The sequence below is a fragment of the Schistocerca serialis genome, chromosome 5 (genome assembly GCF_023864345.2).
Source record: "Schistocerca serialis cubense isolate TAMUIC-IGC-003099 chromosome 5, iqSchSeri2.2, whole genome shotgun sequence".
NCBI lineage: Eukaryota > Metazoa > Arthropoda > Insecta > Orthoptera > Acrididae > Schistocerca > Schistocerca serialis.
Genome location: NC_064642.1, coordinates 2146502 through 2166923, shown reverse-complemented (window position 1 = coordinate 2166923; position 20422 = coordinate 2146502). Strand labels below are relative to the sequence as shown.

General features: G+C 40.4%; 1 protein-coding gene across 2 annotated transcripts in view; it reads right to left on the bottom strand.

Moving 5' to 3' along the window:
- The window catches only part of LOC126480893 (CXXC-type zinc finger protein 1-like), an 83930-nt gene that overhangs the window by 30936 nt on the left and 32572 nt on the right, over positions 1-20422 (bottom strand). For both annotated transcript variants that reach the window (XM_050104288.1, XM_050104289.1), the window contains exon 2: positions 16034-16155. In XM_050104288.1, the coding sequence (XP_049960245.1) occupies positions 16034-16155 (122 nt within the window). The remainder of the gene's footprint in view (positions 1-16033; positions 16156-20422) is intronic.

Genomic DNA, 20422 nt, shown 5'->3' with positions numbered 1-20422 from the left:
GGAGCAGCAAGTTATACATATAAAAATGTACCTATGTATGTGTGAATGTTCCACCATAGCACTGGAATACCTTGAGGAATAACAAAGCTTTGTAAATTTGTTAACTAATCGTATGGAAAATGCTGAGGGACAAAAGGTACTGACTCACCATATGCACGAGGCTTTAAGAGGTCAATTTGCACGTAAATGAGACCAAGCATTCCAACTGCAGTGCCACTATGATGGAGTTCACTGGGTCCACATGTGTTGTATTACATGAATAACTTTCCATTACTATGTCATTATCTTGAAAAATATGCCATTGGAGTATGACACCCACAGTATGCATAGAGGTGGGGATGTAGGTTTGAATGATGTAACATATAGAAATAATTGAAAACAGCTGATACAGTCCAATTTTTGGGGTCACTGTTTTATAATTTGCAAACTATACTTATAGTGTCAAACACACACAAATAAACTAAGACAGGTATAAGGCTTGTTTCACTTATAGGTGACAGTGCTGATGATATTTGCCCACGGGTGTGGGGGTTGCAGTAGGAATGAGGGATTTGGGCACCCCCGACCCTCCTAGGGTTGGAGGTTAGACGTTTGTGTAGGTATGAAATATGTGGATCAGTATCTCTCAAATTTAGTACACATTTCACTTACTATTTACAAAGAAATAGTACAAACTATACTTATAGTGTCAAACACACATGAATAAACTACTACAATAAGTTTAATTGCTTTTCCTTATTTAACATAAGATTTGTATAAAAAAGTAACCGATTTGTTGGTTAGTTTTGTAACACGGGCACAGGCTGAAAAAATCTGCAACAGACGTACGAGTACAAACATCTTGCAGCAAGACATAAAAATATACGAGAACCACATAAGTGAACTGTGATGAAGCAATGTCGGTGCTTGGGAAAGAATGAAAATGTTGCCCCGACTCAGACATCACTACTAACTGTAACAATTGTAAGCAGTGAGCAACAGGACACCTATGCTCTACCAGTCAACGCAGCCCAAGAAATACGTTGTAAATCATGCTGTGTGCTTATCAGGGTCACGGGTTGTTCTCCGTCAAAGGTTGTGGTGAACTTGCATGTGGAAGATTTCGAATACAAGGCCCTGGAGTAAGCCCAACAAAAACCAAACTGTTTCTACTGTTACTGGATGAGACGTTCATCAATTGGCTACGCAGATGGGACAGCTTACGTGAATTTCTCCATCACTCCAATCTACAATTTACCGTGCAGGTGGAACAGGATGGGGTCCTCCCATTTCTAGATGTCTTGGTGAAATGGAACCCAGACGGCAAGCTCAGACACAGCGTGTACAGAAAGCCTACATTCACTGATCTGTTTCTACACACCTCCAGTACCATCGCAACTCTCAGTGTGAAGACACTTTTTCATTGAGTTACTGCATTTGGTATTCCAAAGGAATGGATACGGCAACAAGCCGATAATGTATGTGTCTACAAAATTTGTACTATACAATAGCCGGATGGAAAAGAGGAACAGAATGCAGCAAGGCATACATTGGGAAAACTGTACATACCGTCAGAGAGAGGTGCTGTGAACATATATGTCACACTAAATTAGAACTGAACATCAAATCAGCACTGGCTGACCAACTTATAAAAACTGGCAATACTATAAATTACAACAAAAATAAGACACTGAGGCAACTTTCCTCCTCCTGGGATTGCACGATTTATGAAGCGATTCAAATTAGTATCCAAGACAATCTCATTAACAAAGACAGTGGCCTACAAATGGAGTCAGGTCTGAAACCCCCCCCCCCCCCCCCTGCACATACAAACCACTCTCGTACAGCGATGTGCGCAGCCAGTGATAGTGTGGCACATGAAGATAGATGTTTGCAGCCAGGCAGCATCCCTCCCCTCTCCTCCTCCACCACCACCACCACCACCACAGAGGCTTCACGGACTGCAAAAGGGGCAGAGTGATGGAGGGGTAACTACCAATGCATACAAGACGTTGAAAAAGGCAGCATCAGGAACCACCTCAAGATGGCAACAAGACTGTTGACCGAAATATTACGGAGAACTCGTGACCCAGGCGGATGATCGAGAATTCTACATGTGCAGCTTGTGGAATACTAGGGAGACAGAGCATATCCCTCCTCCACAGTACCCATGGATGTTACAGAAGCATTCCCTGCTCAAATACGCTGAAGGTCTCACCTAGATCTTTACGGACAACAATTATTCCACGTCACCCAGCCCATAAGAAGTCTCCCATTCCCTCCTGTGCCACCACTTCATCTGTGACAGTGTCAATCCAGATATTTGTAATGTTTGCTGCTGCAAAAGACTGTCATAATGTATATTTCTCTAGTTCTACCATTTGAAACATTGATAGGCTGAAGGAATGCTGTGCTTAAACAGTGCAATGTGGAAAACTTCAGTATGATGAAAAACCATTAGTCATTTATAAGTTTTGGTTGCCAACTAGTAAAATGTTAATAACAAAAGGTGTGGGTGAGATGAAAATCATTTTTACCACGAATGCCTTTTTTTACCAAGTTTCACATTTCCACAAATGGAAGAGAAGGGACACGTGTTTGGTGAATTAGACTGTACAAACTAAATACAAATTATTGTGATGCAAGAGTAGACTCACAGAGAAAGACATTTAGCATTTCCTGTTCCAGTTTGACTCTTGATGCATAGCCTGAGCATACCAAAGAGGTGAGGTGACCTAATCCTTCCTTAAATTTCACTTCATAATGCTAAATTTGAATTTGCTTCTATGAAGTGATTGATGCGAAACAGCTTTTAAGATACAACATATTTCATCAATTAACAGCCCCTGTAACATTTTTATTTGTCAGGCTAAGGTACAGCAGTTTGTATTAGAGATTCAAGCCTCTTAGCCACAAAACACCACAAACAACTGTTAACAAGAAATTAATAAAATATCCTTTAAGCGAAAAGATAATCAAAACTTTGCAGTTCGATCAACTGTCTTGTAATCACTATGTAGCATTTTATGTTACAATGACAACCAATTAAATGTAAACACACACACACACACACACACCTCATACACACATGACGGCCACAAATCAAATAACATAATTCATAAAAATTGACACTTAACTGCTTCAAACAGTGTAAGCTCCAGGTAAGAATGTCAACAATATAGGAAAAGACAGATTGATACTCAATGCAAAGAAGACATGTCATGTTGCAGACAGACTGGATTACAACATTCACATTGTAGCTTTCAATCACAGCCTTTGTCAGGAGGGGGGGGGGGGGAGGGGGAGAGAGAGAGAGAGAGAGAGAGAGAGAGAGAGAGAGAGAGAGAGAGAGAGAGAGGGAGGGAGGGAGAGGGAGAGGGAGAGAGAGAGAGAATGATGTTTGGTTGAGTGGGCAGGGACTCTAAAAGGCGCAGTCAGGAGGTTGTAGGGCAGGAAAGTGGGGGACAAAAGGAACAAAAAATGAGAGGAGTGGGGAATACAGTTGGATGATGTATTGGCAGAGGGCTGCAAATATACAAGCTGGGAGATGAAATTGGGGAGGAGATGATACAGCATATGGGGTGGAAACTGTTGTGTGGAGAGAGTACGGACAGTATGTTACTGAAGGTTGAAGCGAGGATAATTACGGGAGCGAAGAATGTGTTGTAAGGGTAACTTCCACCATGTAGTTCAGAAAAGCTGGCGGTGGAGGGAAGGATCCATATGGCTGGGGTAGTGAAACAGCCATTGAAATCAGGTTTGCTATGTTCAGCAGCATGTTGTACCACATGGTGGTCAACTTTGCTCTCGGCCACAGTTTGGCGGTGGCCATTCATCCTTGTGGAATTATTGCAGCAGAGCTGGTAAATGACATGGCTGCTTTCACAGGTGACCTGGCCAGTGATTGGATGGGATAAACCTATGACATGGCTGGAATAGGCAGTACTGGTTGGGTGGATTGGGCGGTTTTTGCACCAGGATCTTCCACAGGGATGTGATGCTTATGGCAAGGGGTTGTTATTGGGAGTGGCATAGGGATGGACTAGGATGTTGTGGTGGTTGGGTGGGCAACGGAACACCACTTTGAGAGGGGTGAAAAGTATATCTGGTAGCATGTCCCTCATTTCAGGATGTGATGAGAGGTAATCAAAGCCATGGCGAAGGATGTGGTTCAAGTGTTCCAGTCTGGGGTGGTACAGGGTAATGAAGGGGGGACACTTGTGGCTGAGTTCATGGGGGTGGTGGGAGGGTTGGGGTTGTGAGGACAAATGGCAATGTAGATTGCTTGTGGACTAGTTTTGGGGGATAGTGCCTATCTGTGAAGGCCTTGGTGAGACTCTCAGCGCAATGAGCAAGTGAGTTTCTGTCCTATCATCTCCTCCCCATTCTCATCTCCAAGCCTGTTTATTTGCAGCCCTCTGCCAATACATCCACCCATCTTTCCCCACCCCTCTTTTTTTGTGCTCCGTTTATCCCCACCTCTCTGCCCCATAATCTCCTGACACTGTGCCAGTTGGAGTGTCAGACAGTGCTTCTCTCTCTCTCTCTCTCTCTCTCTCTCTCTCTCTCTCCCCCCCCCCCCCCCCCACCCATACACTGCTATCCCTTCCCCTTCCCCACCTCCCCTGATTACTGATTGATGCTTGCATCCCACCTAACGTTGCATTCTGGCCCAAGATGCTAGAGTTGGCAGGTAGAATTGACGGAGGACATCGAAAAAGTGCAAAGAAGGGCAGTTTGTTTCACGTTATCGTGCAATAGGGGTGAGAACGTCACTGATAAGATACACGAGTTGGCATGGCAGTCACTGAACAAAAGCAGTTTTCTTTGCAGCGAGATCTATTTACGAAATTTCTATCATCAACTTTCTCTTCCGAATGTGAAAATATTTTGTTGACACCCACCTACATGGGTAGAAATGATCATCATAATAAAATAAGAGAAATCAGAGCTCTATCGGAAAGATTTAGGTGTTCCTTTTTCCCACACGCCATTCGAGAATGGAATGGTGGAGAAGTAGTATGAAAATGGTTCGATGAACCCTCTGCCAGACACTTACGTGTGAATTGCAGAGTATCCATGTAGATGTAGACTCTGCTATTCACAATAAATGCCCTGGCAGAGGGTTCAATGAGCCACTTTCAAGCTGTCTCTCTACCGTTCCACTCTCGAACAGCACGCAGGAAAAATGAGCACTTACATTTTTCTGTGTGAGCCCTGATTTCTCTTATTTTATCACAATGATCATTTCTCCCTATGTAGGTGGGTGGGTGCCAACAGAACGTTTTTGCAATTGGAGGAGAAAACTGGTGATTGAAATTTCATGAGAAGGTCCCGTCGCAACAAAAAACGCCTTTGTTTTACTGACTGCCACTTCAATTCATGTATCATGTCTGTGGCACTATCTCCCCTATTTCAAGATAATACAAAACGTCACTGTGTTATAACAAATTCTGTTATATTTGATGTCATGTTATCTGTATGTTTTTCTTCTTTTCTAGTCCTGTAATCTGACACCATATAACTTCACCTGTTGATTTTTATTCTGACATGTTTTTTAAGTTGTTTGAAAATAACAATCCAGTGTGTGTTGGCAAGATGTGCATTCCCCTTGCATTTTTTTGCTATGCATTTTTTAATGACAATTTTTAAAATTGAAACATTCAATTAATAATTTGCAAGTGCACGTTGGTATTTTGTGGTAATCTCTTGGCAAATAAAGAACCCTGTCACACCGAGGTCAGCTGTATAGGTGAATGCAAACGGCGGCTTCAGTTTTTGTGATCGCTTCTCAGTTTTGGTTATTGATAACTTGATACCAGTGTCTGAGTTTAATTTGTACAGGTATGTTCTTTCCAACAGTTAGTCTACACTCAGGTGTATTTGTGGTTTTTGTTTTTACTCACTGATCGCTATGTAAAATTTTTTAACTTCCAGCACTGAAGATGTGATCGAAAATCGATTCTGCTACCAATAAAACATCAATATTATGGCCAACGCTGACCTTCCTTTTAATTTAACATATATGGTCATTGTGCACACAGCACTCCATGGAGTCGCCAATCAATACAAAACGAGCTGCCCTTCTCTGTACTTTTTCAATGTCATCCAGCAGTCCCACCTGATGCGGATCCCACACCGCACAGCAGTACTCCAGAATAGGGCGAACAATTGTGGTATAAGCAGTCTCCATAGTAGACCTGTTGCATCTTCTAAGTGTTCTGCCAATGAATCACAGTCTTTGGTTTGCTCTACCCACAACATTATCTATCTAATTGTTCCAATTTAGGTTATTTGTAATTGTAATCCCTAAGTATTTAGTCGAATTTACAGCCTTCTGATTTGTGTGACTTATCGTGTAATGGAAATTTAGTGGATTTCTTTTACTACTCACACTTTTCTTTATTCAGGGTCAATTGCCACTTTTGGCACCATACAGATATCTTATTTAAATCATTTTGCAATTTGTTTTGGTCATCTGATAACTTTACAAGATGGTAAATGACAACATCATCTGCAAACAACACAAGACGGCTACTCAACTTCTCTCATATGTCGTTAATATAGATGAGGAACAATAGAGGGCCTATAACATTCCTCGGGGAAGACCAGATATTACTTCAGTTTTACTCGATGACTTTATGTGTATTACAATGAACTGTAACCTTTCTGACAAGAAATCGTGAATCCAGTCACACAACTGAGCCGATATTCCAGAGGCATGCAAAAATTGGTTAGAAAATGGTTATAAAACGCTTGTGAGGAATGGTGTCAGAAGCTTTCTGTAAATCTAAAAACGTGGAAGCAATTCAACATCCCGTCGATAGCACTCATTACTTCATGAGTATAAAGAGCTAGTTGTGTTTCGCAAGAACGATATTTTCTGAATATGTGCTGTCTATGTGTCAATAAATCGTTTTCTTTGAGGTACTTCATAATGTTCAAATACAGTATATGTTCCAAAACCCTACTGCAAATCGGCATTAGTGATATGGGCCTGTATTCATCATGATACTCTTTGTCCAGGATTACATTTTGCTAAGAGGTCAAGTATGCTTTCACAACCATTTACGCTTCGAGTGGGCTCATGAACAAATTGTTGAAAACAATTTTCTGAGAAAGCATTCAGTACAATTTAGGATGACGTTTTATGCCTGCCACCAGCACATAGAGAGTAGAGTCCTAAGATCTCCTTAGGTATATTCTCTTCCTCTTATGTTTACTTTTTCGTAACCCCATCAATTTCGGTCTCTCCTTTCATGCCTCTCTCTCCTGATTATATTTAACCTTCAACTATCTTCCTCTCAGTTATACACTACTGGCCATTAAAACTGCTACATCACAAAGATGACGTGCTACAGATGTGAAATTTAACCGACAGGAAGAAGATGCTGTGATACGCAAATGATTAGCTTTTCAGAGCATTCACACAAGGTTGGCGCCGGTGGTGACACCTATAACGTGCTGACACGAGGAAAGTTTCCAACCGATTTCTCATACACAAACAGCAGCTGACCGGCGTTGCCTGGTGAAACGTTGTTGTAATGCCTCACGTAAGGAGGAGAAATGCGTACCATCATGTTTCTGACTTTGATAAAGGTCGGATTGTAGCCTATCGCGATTGCGGTTTATCGTACTGCGACATTGCTGCTCGCGTTGGTCGAGATCCAATGACTGTTAGCAGAATATGGAATCGGTGGGTTAATACGGAACGCCGTGCTGGATCCCAATGGCCTCATATAACTAGCAGTCGAGATGACGGGCATCTTATCCACGTGGCTGTAATGGATCGTGCAGCCAAGTCTTGATCCCTGAGTCAACAGATGGGGACGTTTGCAAGACAACAACCATCTGCATGAACAGTTCGACGACGTTTGCGAAATCATGGACTATCAGCACGGAGACCATGGCAGTGGTTACCCTTGACGCTGCATCACAGACAGGAGTGTCTGCGATGGTGTACTCAACGACGAACCTGGGTGCACGAACGGGAAAAGGTCATTTTTGCGGATGAATCCAAGTTCTGTTTACAGCATCATGATGTTCACATCCGTGTTTGGTGATATCGCGGTGAACGCACATTGGAAGCATATATTCGTCAATGCCATACTGGCATATCACCCGGCGTGATGGTATGGGGTGCCATTGGTTACATGTCTCTGTCACCTCTTGCTCGCATTGACGGCACTTTGAACAGTGGACGTTACATTTCAGATGTGTTACGTCCTGTGGCTCTACCCTTCATTCGGTCCCTGCGATACCCTACATTTCAGCAGGATAACGCACGACTGCATGTTGCAGGTCCTGTATGGACTTTTCTGGATACAGAAAATGTTCAACTGCTGCCCTGGCCAGCATATACTCCAGATCTCTCACCAATTGGAAACGTCTGGTCAATGGTGGCTGAGCAACTGGCTCGTTACAATACGCCAGTCACTACTCTTGATGAGCTGTGGTATCATGTTGAAGCTGCATGGGCAGCTGTACCTGTACACTCCATCCAAGCTCTGTCTGACTCAATGCCCAGGCGTGTCAAGGCCGTTATTACGGCCAGAGGTGGTTGTTCTGGGTACTGATTTCTCAGGATCTATGCACCCAAATTGCGTGAAAATGTAATCACATGTCAGTTCTAGTACAATATATTTGTCCAACGAATACCTGTTTATCATCTGCATTTCCGCTTGGTGTAGCAATTTTAATAGCCAGTAGTGTGTGTGTGTGGGCGCATGCGCGCTGGCCCAAACCTGTGTGCGTGTACCAGCAGTCTCCAGCACAAACAGTAACTAAACCACTTGAAGTTTTGCAGCACCTGCATATCAGCAAGCACATGAGAGCTTACATTAAAGGGAAGCAAGGAATGATAAAATAAGGCTTATGAAACTTAACCTGCTGGGATAACACTTGAAAGTGTGTTCCCCCAACCTGTGCAATGGATTGTGCTGGCGTCTGTTTTGGAGTGCTGTCTACATGGAGACAGACATTGTTGTTCCACAATGGTGATTCTTCCGAGGTCATCCACTGAGTGAGGAGTGTTTCTTTGACATAACATACTGCCATTTCCAACTGACCCCAACCACGCTCAATAGCATTCACATCAGTAGATACTGTAGTCTTTTCCATTTGGTCAATTCCTGCTTGTCAGGAGAAGGTGTTTAAACAATGATCGCAGTGTGCTTGTGTATTATCTTGAAAGATAACCCACCATTGAAATGCTGACTGTAGGGCTGGGCAATACGTTACAAGATAATAGCCAGCTGTGCGCAATCTTCAAATTATTGTAGCAGTGATGAGAGGCAACTGACATTTATGCAAGATACCAGTCAAAAGCATGACTGATTCCCCTCTCCTGTGGGACTTCCAACCTCTGATGCCTGTACAGTTGTTTGTAATGGAAGCCTACAGATCAAATTCATCATGTGGAGATGGTTGTGCACTTCCTGGGTTGACACATTTTGTTTATGAGTTCTGTAGATGCACCGAACACACTGTCACAAGCTGGATACAGTTAACTCTGCTGGCCGTGCCAAGAAAACAATGGGAAATGACCAAGACAATCTGACGTCTGTCAAAACAGCCAGTTATATCAGTCACTATCATGAATGTCTCCTTAAGAGTGAAAAATTTGTACCTATTGCATAAATATTGTGTAATGACCGAGACTGTAGAATTATAGAAACTGAGATTGTGAAATAAAAATGCAGAGTTCTTCAATAAAGTCATACCAAAATTTAAGTGTTTTGGCCACCACTGTTCGGCACTATGGCAATGAAGCTTCACAAATGCAAATTACTGGTCCCACACTTCTTTGGGTTGTAATTGCACCTGCCTAAGAATAAGAGCAGTACTTGTATCTTCTAACCTTCTGTTCTGTTCTTTTTATCTATCACTGCATTTCATTTCATACTTTATAGTACCCCAAATCTTTAAGCTAATTTTTATAAGTCTAACTTTTCTCCTGATTTTGTTTCTTCTATTACTATTTTATTTTTTTATTTCCATAGGACCAAATTGAGGAGCACATCTCCAAGGTCATGGAACATATCAGTACATGAAATTACAACGTAAAAGTAATAACAGATAAAAATAAGATATTTATGAACCCAAAAAAAGTCAAGCCTTAAGTTTAAGTAAAGGCAATCAACAATACAACAAGGATCAGCTTAATTTTTCAAGAAACTCCTTGACAGAATAGAAGGAGTGACCCATGAGGAAACTCTTCAGTTTCGATTTGAAAGCATGTGGATTACTGCTAAGATTTTTGAATTCTAGTGGTAGCTAACTGAAAATGGATCCAGCAGTATACTGCACACCTTTCTGCACAATAGTTAAGGAAGTCCTATCCAAATGCAGGTTTGATTTCTGCCAAGTATTAACTGAGTGAAAGCTGCTTATTTTTGGGAATAAGCTAATATTGTTAATAAGAAATGACAATAAGGAATATATATATTGAGAGGCCAATGTCAAAATACCCAGACTCGTGAACAGGGGTCAACAAGAGGTTCGTGAACTTACAGAACTTATTGCCTGAACTGCCCATTTCTGAGCCAAAAATATAATTTTCAAATGGGAGGAGTTACCCCAAAATATAATACCATCCAACAGTTGCGAATGAAAATAAGCAAAGTAGACTAATTTTCGTGTCGAACGATCACTCACTTCAGATATTGTTCAAACAGCAAAAATGGTAGCATTAAGTATTTGAAGAATATCCTGAACGTGGGCTTTCCACGACAGCTTACTATCCATCTGAACACCCAGAAATTTGAACTGTTCATTTTCACTAATCATATGCCCATTCTGTGAAATTAAAACGGCACGTTTTGTTGAATTGTGTATTAGAAACTGTAAAAACTGGCTCTTACTGTGATTTAGCGTTGATTTATTTTCTACAAGCTATGAACTTATGTCATGAACTGTACTATTTGAAACCAAGCCAATGTGAACACATCATCCTTTACTACCAAGCTAGTGTCATCAGCACACAGAAATATTTCAGAGTTACCTGTAATACTAGAGGGCATATCATTTATACAAAGAACAGGAGTGGGCCCAACAATGATCCCTGCAGCATCCCCCACCCTATTTAGACCCCACATCACAACCGTTCTCAACACAGCGAATAATGACCTCTTGCTGTCTCTTCTTAAAGTAAGAGGTGAACCAATTGTGAGCTACTCCCCATATTCTGTAAAGGTTCAACTTCTGGAGCAATATTTTGTGATCAACACAATCAAATGCGTTAGTCAAATCAAAAAATATGCCTAGCACTTGAAACCTTTTGTTTAATCCATCCAGTACCTCACAGAGAAAAGACAATATAGCATTTTCAACTGTTAAACAACTTCTAAAGCCGAACTGTACATTTGATAGCAAATCGTGTGATATAAAATGATCAGTTATCCTTACATACACAGCCTTTTCAATAACTTTAGCAAACACTGATGGCATAGAAATAGGTCTAAAATTGTCTACATTATCCCTTTCTCCCTTTTTATAAAGTGGCTTCACTACTGAGTACTTTAATTGTTCAGGAAACTGACCATTCCTAAAGGAAAAATTACAAATATGGCTAAATACAGGGCTAACATATGCAGCACAGTACTTTAATATTCTGCTAGGCACTCCATCATATCCGTGAGAGTCCTTAGTCTCAGTGATTTAATTGTTGACTCAATCTTCCCCTTGTCTGTTTCACAGAAGAGTATTTCAGACATCAATCTCGGAAAGGCATTTGCCAAGAGAGTTATATGATTTCCTGTAGGAACTAAACTTTTATTTCATTCACCAGCAATGCTCAGAAAATGATTGTTAAATACTGTACATATATCTGATTTATCAGTAACAGAAATATTTTTACTGCCAACCAAATTCATATCATTGACCTTGTGCTTCTGACCAGACACTTCCTTTATAACTGGTTTTAATTTTATCCTGTGAATTAGCTATTCTATTTGCATACCACATACTCTTTGCCATTCTAATAACATTTTTAAGCACCTTACAGTACTGTTTGTAATGGGCTACTGTAGCTTGATTGTGACTACTAAACTTTTGATATAATTCCTGCTTTGTTCTACACGATATCCTTATCCTGCTAGTCAGCCACCCGGGCTGCCTTTTACTGCTAGCACCCCATTTAGATCATTCTAATGGAAAGCAACTCTCAACGAGCATGAGAAATGTTTTAAGGAAAGCATTATATTTGTGATCTATGTTATCAGCACTATAAATATCCTGCCACTCTTGTTGATTGAAGACGGTTAAAAACACTCTATTGCAATTGGATTAACTTTCCTACACAGTTTGTAATTATAGGTGACATTTGTTTGAGTACAAAAGCATTTTAGTGTTAAAATCTGTGCATCATGGTCTGAAAGGCCATTCATCCTTTGACTAATAGAACGCCCATCTAGTAATTAAGAATGAATAAAAATATTGACTATTGCTGTGATACTTTCCCCCTGCACCCTAGTTGGAAAAAATACAGTTTGCATCAGATCATATGAATTTAGGAGATCTACCACCATCCTTTTTCTTGCACCATCATATACAAAATTTATACTGAAGTCACCACATATAACCAATTTCTGGTGGTTCCTATAAAGTGAATCAAGAACCAACCCTCTCAAGCTTGAGCATAAATGCTCTGAAGACAGAGTTAGGGGACCTATAAACAACAACAATTAGAAGTTTGGTTTCACTAAATTCAGCTGCCCCTGCACAACATTCAAATATCTATTCAGTGCAGTGCCGTGATACGTCAATGGACTCAAATGGAATACTGTTTTTTACGTACATAGCAACTCCCCCACCCCACAAGAAACTCCTTGAAAACAGCCAGCCAATCTGTATCCTGGTAAAGGAAGCCTCTGAATTGTCAAATTATTTAAGTGGTTGGTTCAATATACTAATAATTTCAGAGTCAACACCTATAAGCAGTTCACTAACTTTATTTCTAATACCTATTACATTTGATGAAAGAAACTAATTCCTTTTCTACTTGGAAACATTACATCCTCTGAAGGTGAGCCCTTAGTTAGAGGGACTTCCTTTAAGCAGGTATACCTATCAGCTGACTTCAATCTAAAAGAGGTGCAGCTCTAACACCAACTACTACAGGAATTTTTCCACGAGTGATTCCACCACCACCACCACCACCCACTACACTGTCACCTATAAGCTTTGCCAACCTCCCCTTCCCATACCTACTGAAGTTCAGGCCATGCCCAGTGAAACCCGCTCTACTGATAGACTCAACTGGCACCACTACCTGATCTTCCTTCGTAAAATTCCTACATAACTCCTGTATGCTGTCAGACACCTGAGCCAACCCTGCACTAGGCTTCACAATGCTGGTGACCTGGTACTCACTCCCCAACACTTCCTGCAACTGCTGGCCCACACCTCTACCGTGCGAACTACACCAAGCAGCAGAACCTCCTCCTTCCTGTTACTTTGCAACTGACCTAGGCCTCCTAATGCTGAGGACTTCTGCATGTTCCCTACACCTACAGCTTCAAGAGGCTCCTCTCCACTCAACTCTGACAGTTGGTCAAATCTATTGCATATACGCAAAGTATAACTGTCTGAATACCACCTCCTCCAAGTTTCCTTCTTGCTAACTGCCAGTTCCCATTCCCCAGCACCCTTCACCCTCCTCAACCTATTTAGTTCCTCCTTTGCATGTTGTAACTGCACCCGAAGGGCACATATCTTATGCTCCTGCTCCTCTATCAACTTACTTCTACTACAGATTCTGCATTCCCAGGAGAGGGTCTTGCTAGAATGCCCACTCGCTTCCCCACTGCATTCCTCCCAATGAAAATACTTATCCCACACCATAACTCACTACTCACAAACCTATGACAGAGCCCACACTTCTCACTCGTCGTAAAATTTTGTAGTTACTGAAAAAAAACTATATGTCTATGTTACGTAAGTTCAACTACGGCAGAAGAACTATTTATAGACCTAACCTAACAATAGCGGCCTCGAAATTCTCTCTCTACTAAGAAAGCAACTACTTGTATTAATACTACTAAACCGCAACTAATACCAATACCAACAAAACTTCACAAAATTACTAGCTAAAACCAAAAATTCACGCGGCCACTGGAACACTCAACGATGTTACAACACTGAATGAAAATTTACTGAAATAGTTCACTAGAAACTAGTGCAGTAGAATCAAGATTGACCACATCTCCAAGGCTTCGACTTCGGTTCTTCCTTAGAAAACTGAAATTTCAACATGACATTTTTTACTCCACTCAGTGAATTATGCCTTCACAACTATCCAGTAAGTTGTGCCATATCACAGTCTTCACAGTACTTTGATACATTAGCCTTACTCAGTCACTATTGGAAAAACTGAACATTCCTCAATTGTTGCTGCCTTTGTCAACCAACACCCTTGAACTGAATAGGGTAGCAAACTAATGAGGTCCCTCATCAAAGGAGCATGTAATATTTGTAATAAGAAACTAGGTGACATTTTATTTTGACACTGGTCACTGAATAATTATTTTGTGAAACAGCACACAAGGGCACGAAATACACAGCTGAAATGCATGTAAACACTAGTCATCAGTTTCTAATTCAAAATGTGGGTCTCACCTTGTCCACTGCCCTAATTTCAAGGCAATCACTTAATGTGTTATATCACAGAACAGATTTTTTAACTGTGTTTTTGTGATACGAGGTCTGTTCAAAAAATTCTAGAACATTTGTAATTTCACACCAATGTGTGCTGGAGAAAGATGTGGTTGGCATCCCTGCAAACATCTGTGTTTAATGTGTTACATTGTTGTATGTCTGTTAGTTATTGTTCAGTGGTGTATCGAAGAGAATGTTGCTTCGCACAGTTAGTGAATTTCGAGATGGCAGAATTATAGAGGAGCAATGTGTCTGTGTTAAATTTTGCACGGAACTCAAGAAAAGCTTTACAGAGACACACCACATAATGGAGGAAGCCTACGGTGATGAGTGCTTAAGCCATACTTGGTGTTACAAATGGTTCACATGGTTTAAAAATGGCTACACTAAAGTTAAAGATGACCCTCATTCAGGACACCCTTTGATGTCTCCCAACAACACTCATGTCAGGAATGTCAACTAAACTGTACATCACAATCAAAGAAAGACTGCCCGAGAGATTGCAGAAGAGAGTAATATTTCAGTTAGATCATGTCATGAAATCCTGAGATAGCATCTTGGAAAGCATCATGTTGTCACCAAGTTTGTCCCACAGCTCATGGGTCAAGACCAGAAAGATCTTCGCCACAAAATCTGTGAAGAGCTTTTAGATTGCACAAATAAGAACGAGATGTTCCTTAAGAGATTCATAACTGGAGATGAGACATGGGGCTATGGTTATGATGTTGAGACCATGGTTCAAGCTTCAGTCTTCACAATGGGCCGGGAAAGGTTCTCCAAGAACAATAAAAACAGCTTGTCAGGGCAGGTCAAATGTCAAAGCCATGCTGGTAGTTTTCTTTAAATCTGAAGGATTAGTTCATCATGGATTTGTGCCACAGGGACAAACTGTTAATCGATGGTACTATCAGGACGTGTTGCGACACCTGAAAGACAATGTGAGAAGGAAACAGCCTGAAATGTGGCGAGACAATTCACGGCTCTTATATCATGGTAACGCAAACGTGTTACTCCGATGAATGTACGAAGATTTGCAATGATGGACGAGACAAAAGAAAATTCGCAAATGGCACTTAACACAATCCAACAAAAGGCGTACCGAGACTGCTTCCGGAAGTGGAAACGGCAGTGGGAGCAATGTATCAATTGTGGAGGAGAGTAATTCGAAGGAGACCATGCAGAATAAGTAATAGATAAGCGATAAAAAATTTTGTGGAGGAAATTCTGGAATTTTTTGAACAGACCTCGTATAGTTAGCAAAAATATGTTACACATGTAAAATATATGACGGTTAAGTGTTGTGAGTGCAAGATGAAGATGTCAATAACAGATTCCAGGTGCAGATATAACTTCTAGAAATACAGAACCAGAAAAAAGAAAAAAATAGAGAAAAACTTACATCATGAATCTTGAAGAATCAGAGGACCTGCAGATGCAGTAGGCTTGTCCATCTTGCTTCAGAAGTGTCGCTATTTTTGATTTTCTTTCCGGAAGCATAAACTGTCGAGCAATCTCCTCCTTCTGTGAATGACATTTCCAATTTCAGAAGCAATAACAGATGCACAGTATAACTGTCAAGTTAGGCATGTACTTACAGCAATAACTTATATTCTGCAACACACAAAATATCATTAAGTGCAAGGAGGAGGGGTAGGGACATGGAATGCATAAAACCAAAGAGGAAGAGTTAAAGAAGTATTACAGAATCTATATTAGTCATAAAAGTTTTATTTACCACATAAGAATAATGAAGAACATAATTCTCAGTGCGTGTGATGCAAGCAGAATAAATTAAGTGATGTATTACGCTACATAAAGGCAAAAATAAAGATAAAACTTATGTATTGGCATCTTTGCTTGTTAGCTTTATCCAGAGAAATGTTCCTAGTGTTCATATTTTGAATGAACAGCAGTTGCTACAAGGCATAATGGTTCTTTCTGTGTAAACTCCTTAGATTTTGGGGGAGCATAAGGTGACCATTTCAGATTTTAGTCATATTTGGTACACTGATACATGTCTTAATAGTAAAACTGCCAAGTAGAGCTGTCCTAATTCTACCCTTTCATAAAAAAAGGTTTGAAGGGTCAAAAGTGTGTATCTAGTAACTAATCTGGCACCAATTTCCCCAATTTTCAGAGAACAACTACCAAGTACTGAAATGGTCACCTTATAACACACTGTGAGATTACATGTAATTTGTTATGCTGCACACCCTCCCATGATAGTACACTGCAGTATACAGTGTGGTGTTTTGGGGCTGCATTACTGTCAAGGTCAAGACCACTGCTGCTGGCCATCATTTTTCTGTGGAAAGAAATCTCTCTCAACTCTGAGCAAAAGATAGGGCAGAAAACTCTTTGAGGCACTCGATTAATTTAACTACATGTAAAAATGTATGTAGCAGGATAGTTGCAGAGTAGTACTCAAGAGACCTATGATGTCAAGATCCCCTGCATAATATATCTGAGACACAGTTACATTTCATATTTAATGAAGTAATTTTTTACAGGACTCAACATTCTAAATTTTTTATCAGCAGACTGAAATAAAGGAAGAGGTTTTTAAAGAAAGGTCTGTTCTACTAAACCAGCAGTAATAGTTGGTATCAATATCAGTGCAGGCTTTGTTCTAACAAAGAGACTGCTTTATAAAGTCCAGGCCAAAACTGTTTCATAACATGATCAAAGAAAATTAAATCTAGCAGGTCCCCAAAAGAAGAGAGAGAGAACAGAGATGGAAAGAGACAAGGAGAGGGACTAAATTTATGAAAATAAACACAGAGAGCAAAATAACAAAGAGAGGCTGGGAATGATGAGCTAGAATAGATAAAAGAATGCAAAGAAAAAGTTAGACAGGGAAACAGTCATAAGAGTACAAACCGTATTGCAAGGAAAGGGACTGAAGTGAGTTACAAAACATAACTACATTTTATTTGTAATTAGGAGACTGCCAAATGGCCATTCAGAATGCAATTATGATTATGACAGGGACAATGGACATTATTCTGTTGTATCACCATGAAAATTCCAGCTGGTGCAACGCATGCTATTATATAATGACATTCCTATGTCATTTCTGAGTATATACATCAGCCTTTGTCATTACTGAACGTATTCATCAGTTCCAAATGTGGCTAAAACCAAATGGAAAACCGTTTGTGAATTGGGTAGCTGCAACAACTGTGACAAGTACAGGCATTGATGAGCCTAGCTCTGTATTTGGCTACTCAATTAGTATCCAAACACACACACACACACACACACACACACACACACACACACACACACACACACACACAAAATTCCTAATGGTTGCTTTGTCCCCTACAGGCAATTCCTTTGTTTCTGAAGTTACGTTGAAACACTTAAAGATGTTGAGTGGCAAAAAAGATACAGAGAAAGTGAGAAGTTCACTGTTTTAAATTAACTACTGTTTCCATCAGGGTACTAAAAATGAGCAAAATAACTGGGCAAAGTTGTTAAATGGATCAACATTATTCTGTCAAAGAGTATAAGAGGGAGAAGTAAGAGCAGCTCTTGCTAAAGTCAATAAGACTAGTATCTGGATTGATACAACCACCAATATTCTTTTAACAAACAACCTCCAAGAAGGCAATAGAATGAGATAAGTGTTTCGAGTATTTTCCTGAGCTTCAGAAGAAGTCAACTTTAGCCCATTATTTTGAAAGAAAAGATGTTTACGCAGAATTTTTGATAAACATTAGGAAAAGATCAGGAAAAAGGAAGTTACACTAGAAACAGTCTTAGTAAATTTTGTAGCAACATATGCAGATGAACTATGCAGTCTGCACACTGCAGAGTTGAGTAAATGACCATTTTTACAGAATGCAGCTGACTTAATGAAAATGGAAAATTTTTGTATGCTATTGTAAGTGGCAACCTGACATAGGACAACTACTCATTTTGGACATTTCTTAATGCTGTCATCAGAGACCTAAGAAAAAAAGCTTCCAGACTTATGAACTGTTTGATTTTTCTCAGATGGATGGGCTGGATGGTTAAAAAAAAAAAGATATACAATAACAGGATTAATTTCCTGAAGGCAGATTTTAACTTGTGTGGTTAGTGGAACTTCCTCCTCATGGTAAGGGAGCTGTAGATGATGATGGGAGTGTCTGACGAAAAAGGTGTGGCAACAAGTAAAGACCAGGAATAAAACTGTAACAAGAAGAAAATTATGATAGTGAAAAAAAAAAAGAAAAAAAGAAAAAAAAGAAAAACATATTCAATAAGTAAAAATCCTTTTTGCACCAATTAATGCAATCTCTGAGTTATGTGAAATCTTTTCAGAAATATGGAAGACTGTACAAGCAATTATAAGGGTCCAAACAAAATACAGACCATACAGAATCAAATATATTGAGAGGTCAATATTTGATAGTTTAAATAATTAATCAATGCATCACCAGGTACTGAAAGCGACGATACACAAGACGTGTGTGTGTGTGTGTGTGTGTGTGTGTGTGTGTGTGTGTGTGTGTGTGGACACCACATTTATCTTTATGTATGTTTATGTCAAGGGAACAAAAATGTAAAATTATGAGTATTTGTTTCAAGTTTTTTGTTTATTTAAAACAACTTTAATTACTCTAGTGCTTGCCACACACGTAAGATTATTAAAATGGCTATTATATTGAGAAATGTTATTACATTAAGGTTGTGAGCAGGTTCTAGTACATTACCAACTTAGCGTAATTACCTGTACCAGTCAGCTTTACAGAGAAATAAGTTGTCTTTAACAAGTGCCAAAGTAAGAGTCAGTTTCGTAAAATGTAGTGAAGAGAAATACACTAATTACCTTTACACCCATTACTCATCTGTGCTTGCCAGTTCTGTACTGGGAAGAACTTCAATGCGTGTTAATAAAAATATAAGTAATTTATCAAACAATGGAAACTCAACATAGGAAAGACCGCCAACTCCAGCATCTCGGATCAGAATGCAACTATCATGTGGGATGGAAGCAGCTATCTGGAGGGGGTGGAGAAGGTGAAGGGATAGCAGTGTACAGGTGGGGAGAGAGAGAAATGCTGTTTGCTGGAGTGTGCAGAGACTACAGTTCCAGCAGGCGTAGTGTCAGGAATTTGTGGGACAGGAAAGTAGGGGAAAAAAGGAGCAAAAAAGGAGAGGGGTGGGGAAAGATGGGTGGATGCGTTGACAGAGGTACGCAAACAAACAGGATGGGGGATGAGCAGGGGGAGGAGATGTAGGACAGAGGGAGTGGAAGCTGTTGGGTGGAAGGTGTGATGACAGTATGTTACCACAGGTTGGGGACGCGATAATTACGGAAGCGGAGAATGTGCTGGAAGGATAACTCCCATCTTCACAGTTCAGATGGCTCAGGTAGTGAAGCAGTCACTGAAAAAAATTGTCTTATGCTTATCTGCATGTTGTGCCACAGGATGGTCTGCTTTGCTCTTGACCACAGTTTGGGGGGAGGGGGCATTCATCCTTTTGGACAGCTGGTTGGTGATCGTACCAATATAAAAAGCTGCGCAATGATTGCAGCAGAGCTGCTAAATGACATGGATGCTTTCATGGGGGGGCCAGTCCATGATGAGGTAGGATAAACCTGTGACACGACTGGAATAGGAAGTGCTGGTTGGGTGGATTGGGCAGGTTTTGCACTTGTGTCCTCCACAGAGATACAATCATTGTGGCTAGTGGTTGGGATCGATAGTAGCATATGGTTGGACTAGGGTGTTGTGGAGGTTGGGTAAGCGACCGAACACCACTTTAGTATCACTGGTAGGGTGTCCTTAATTTC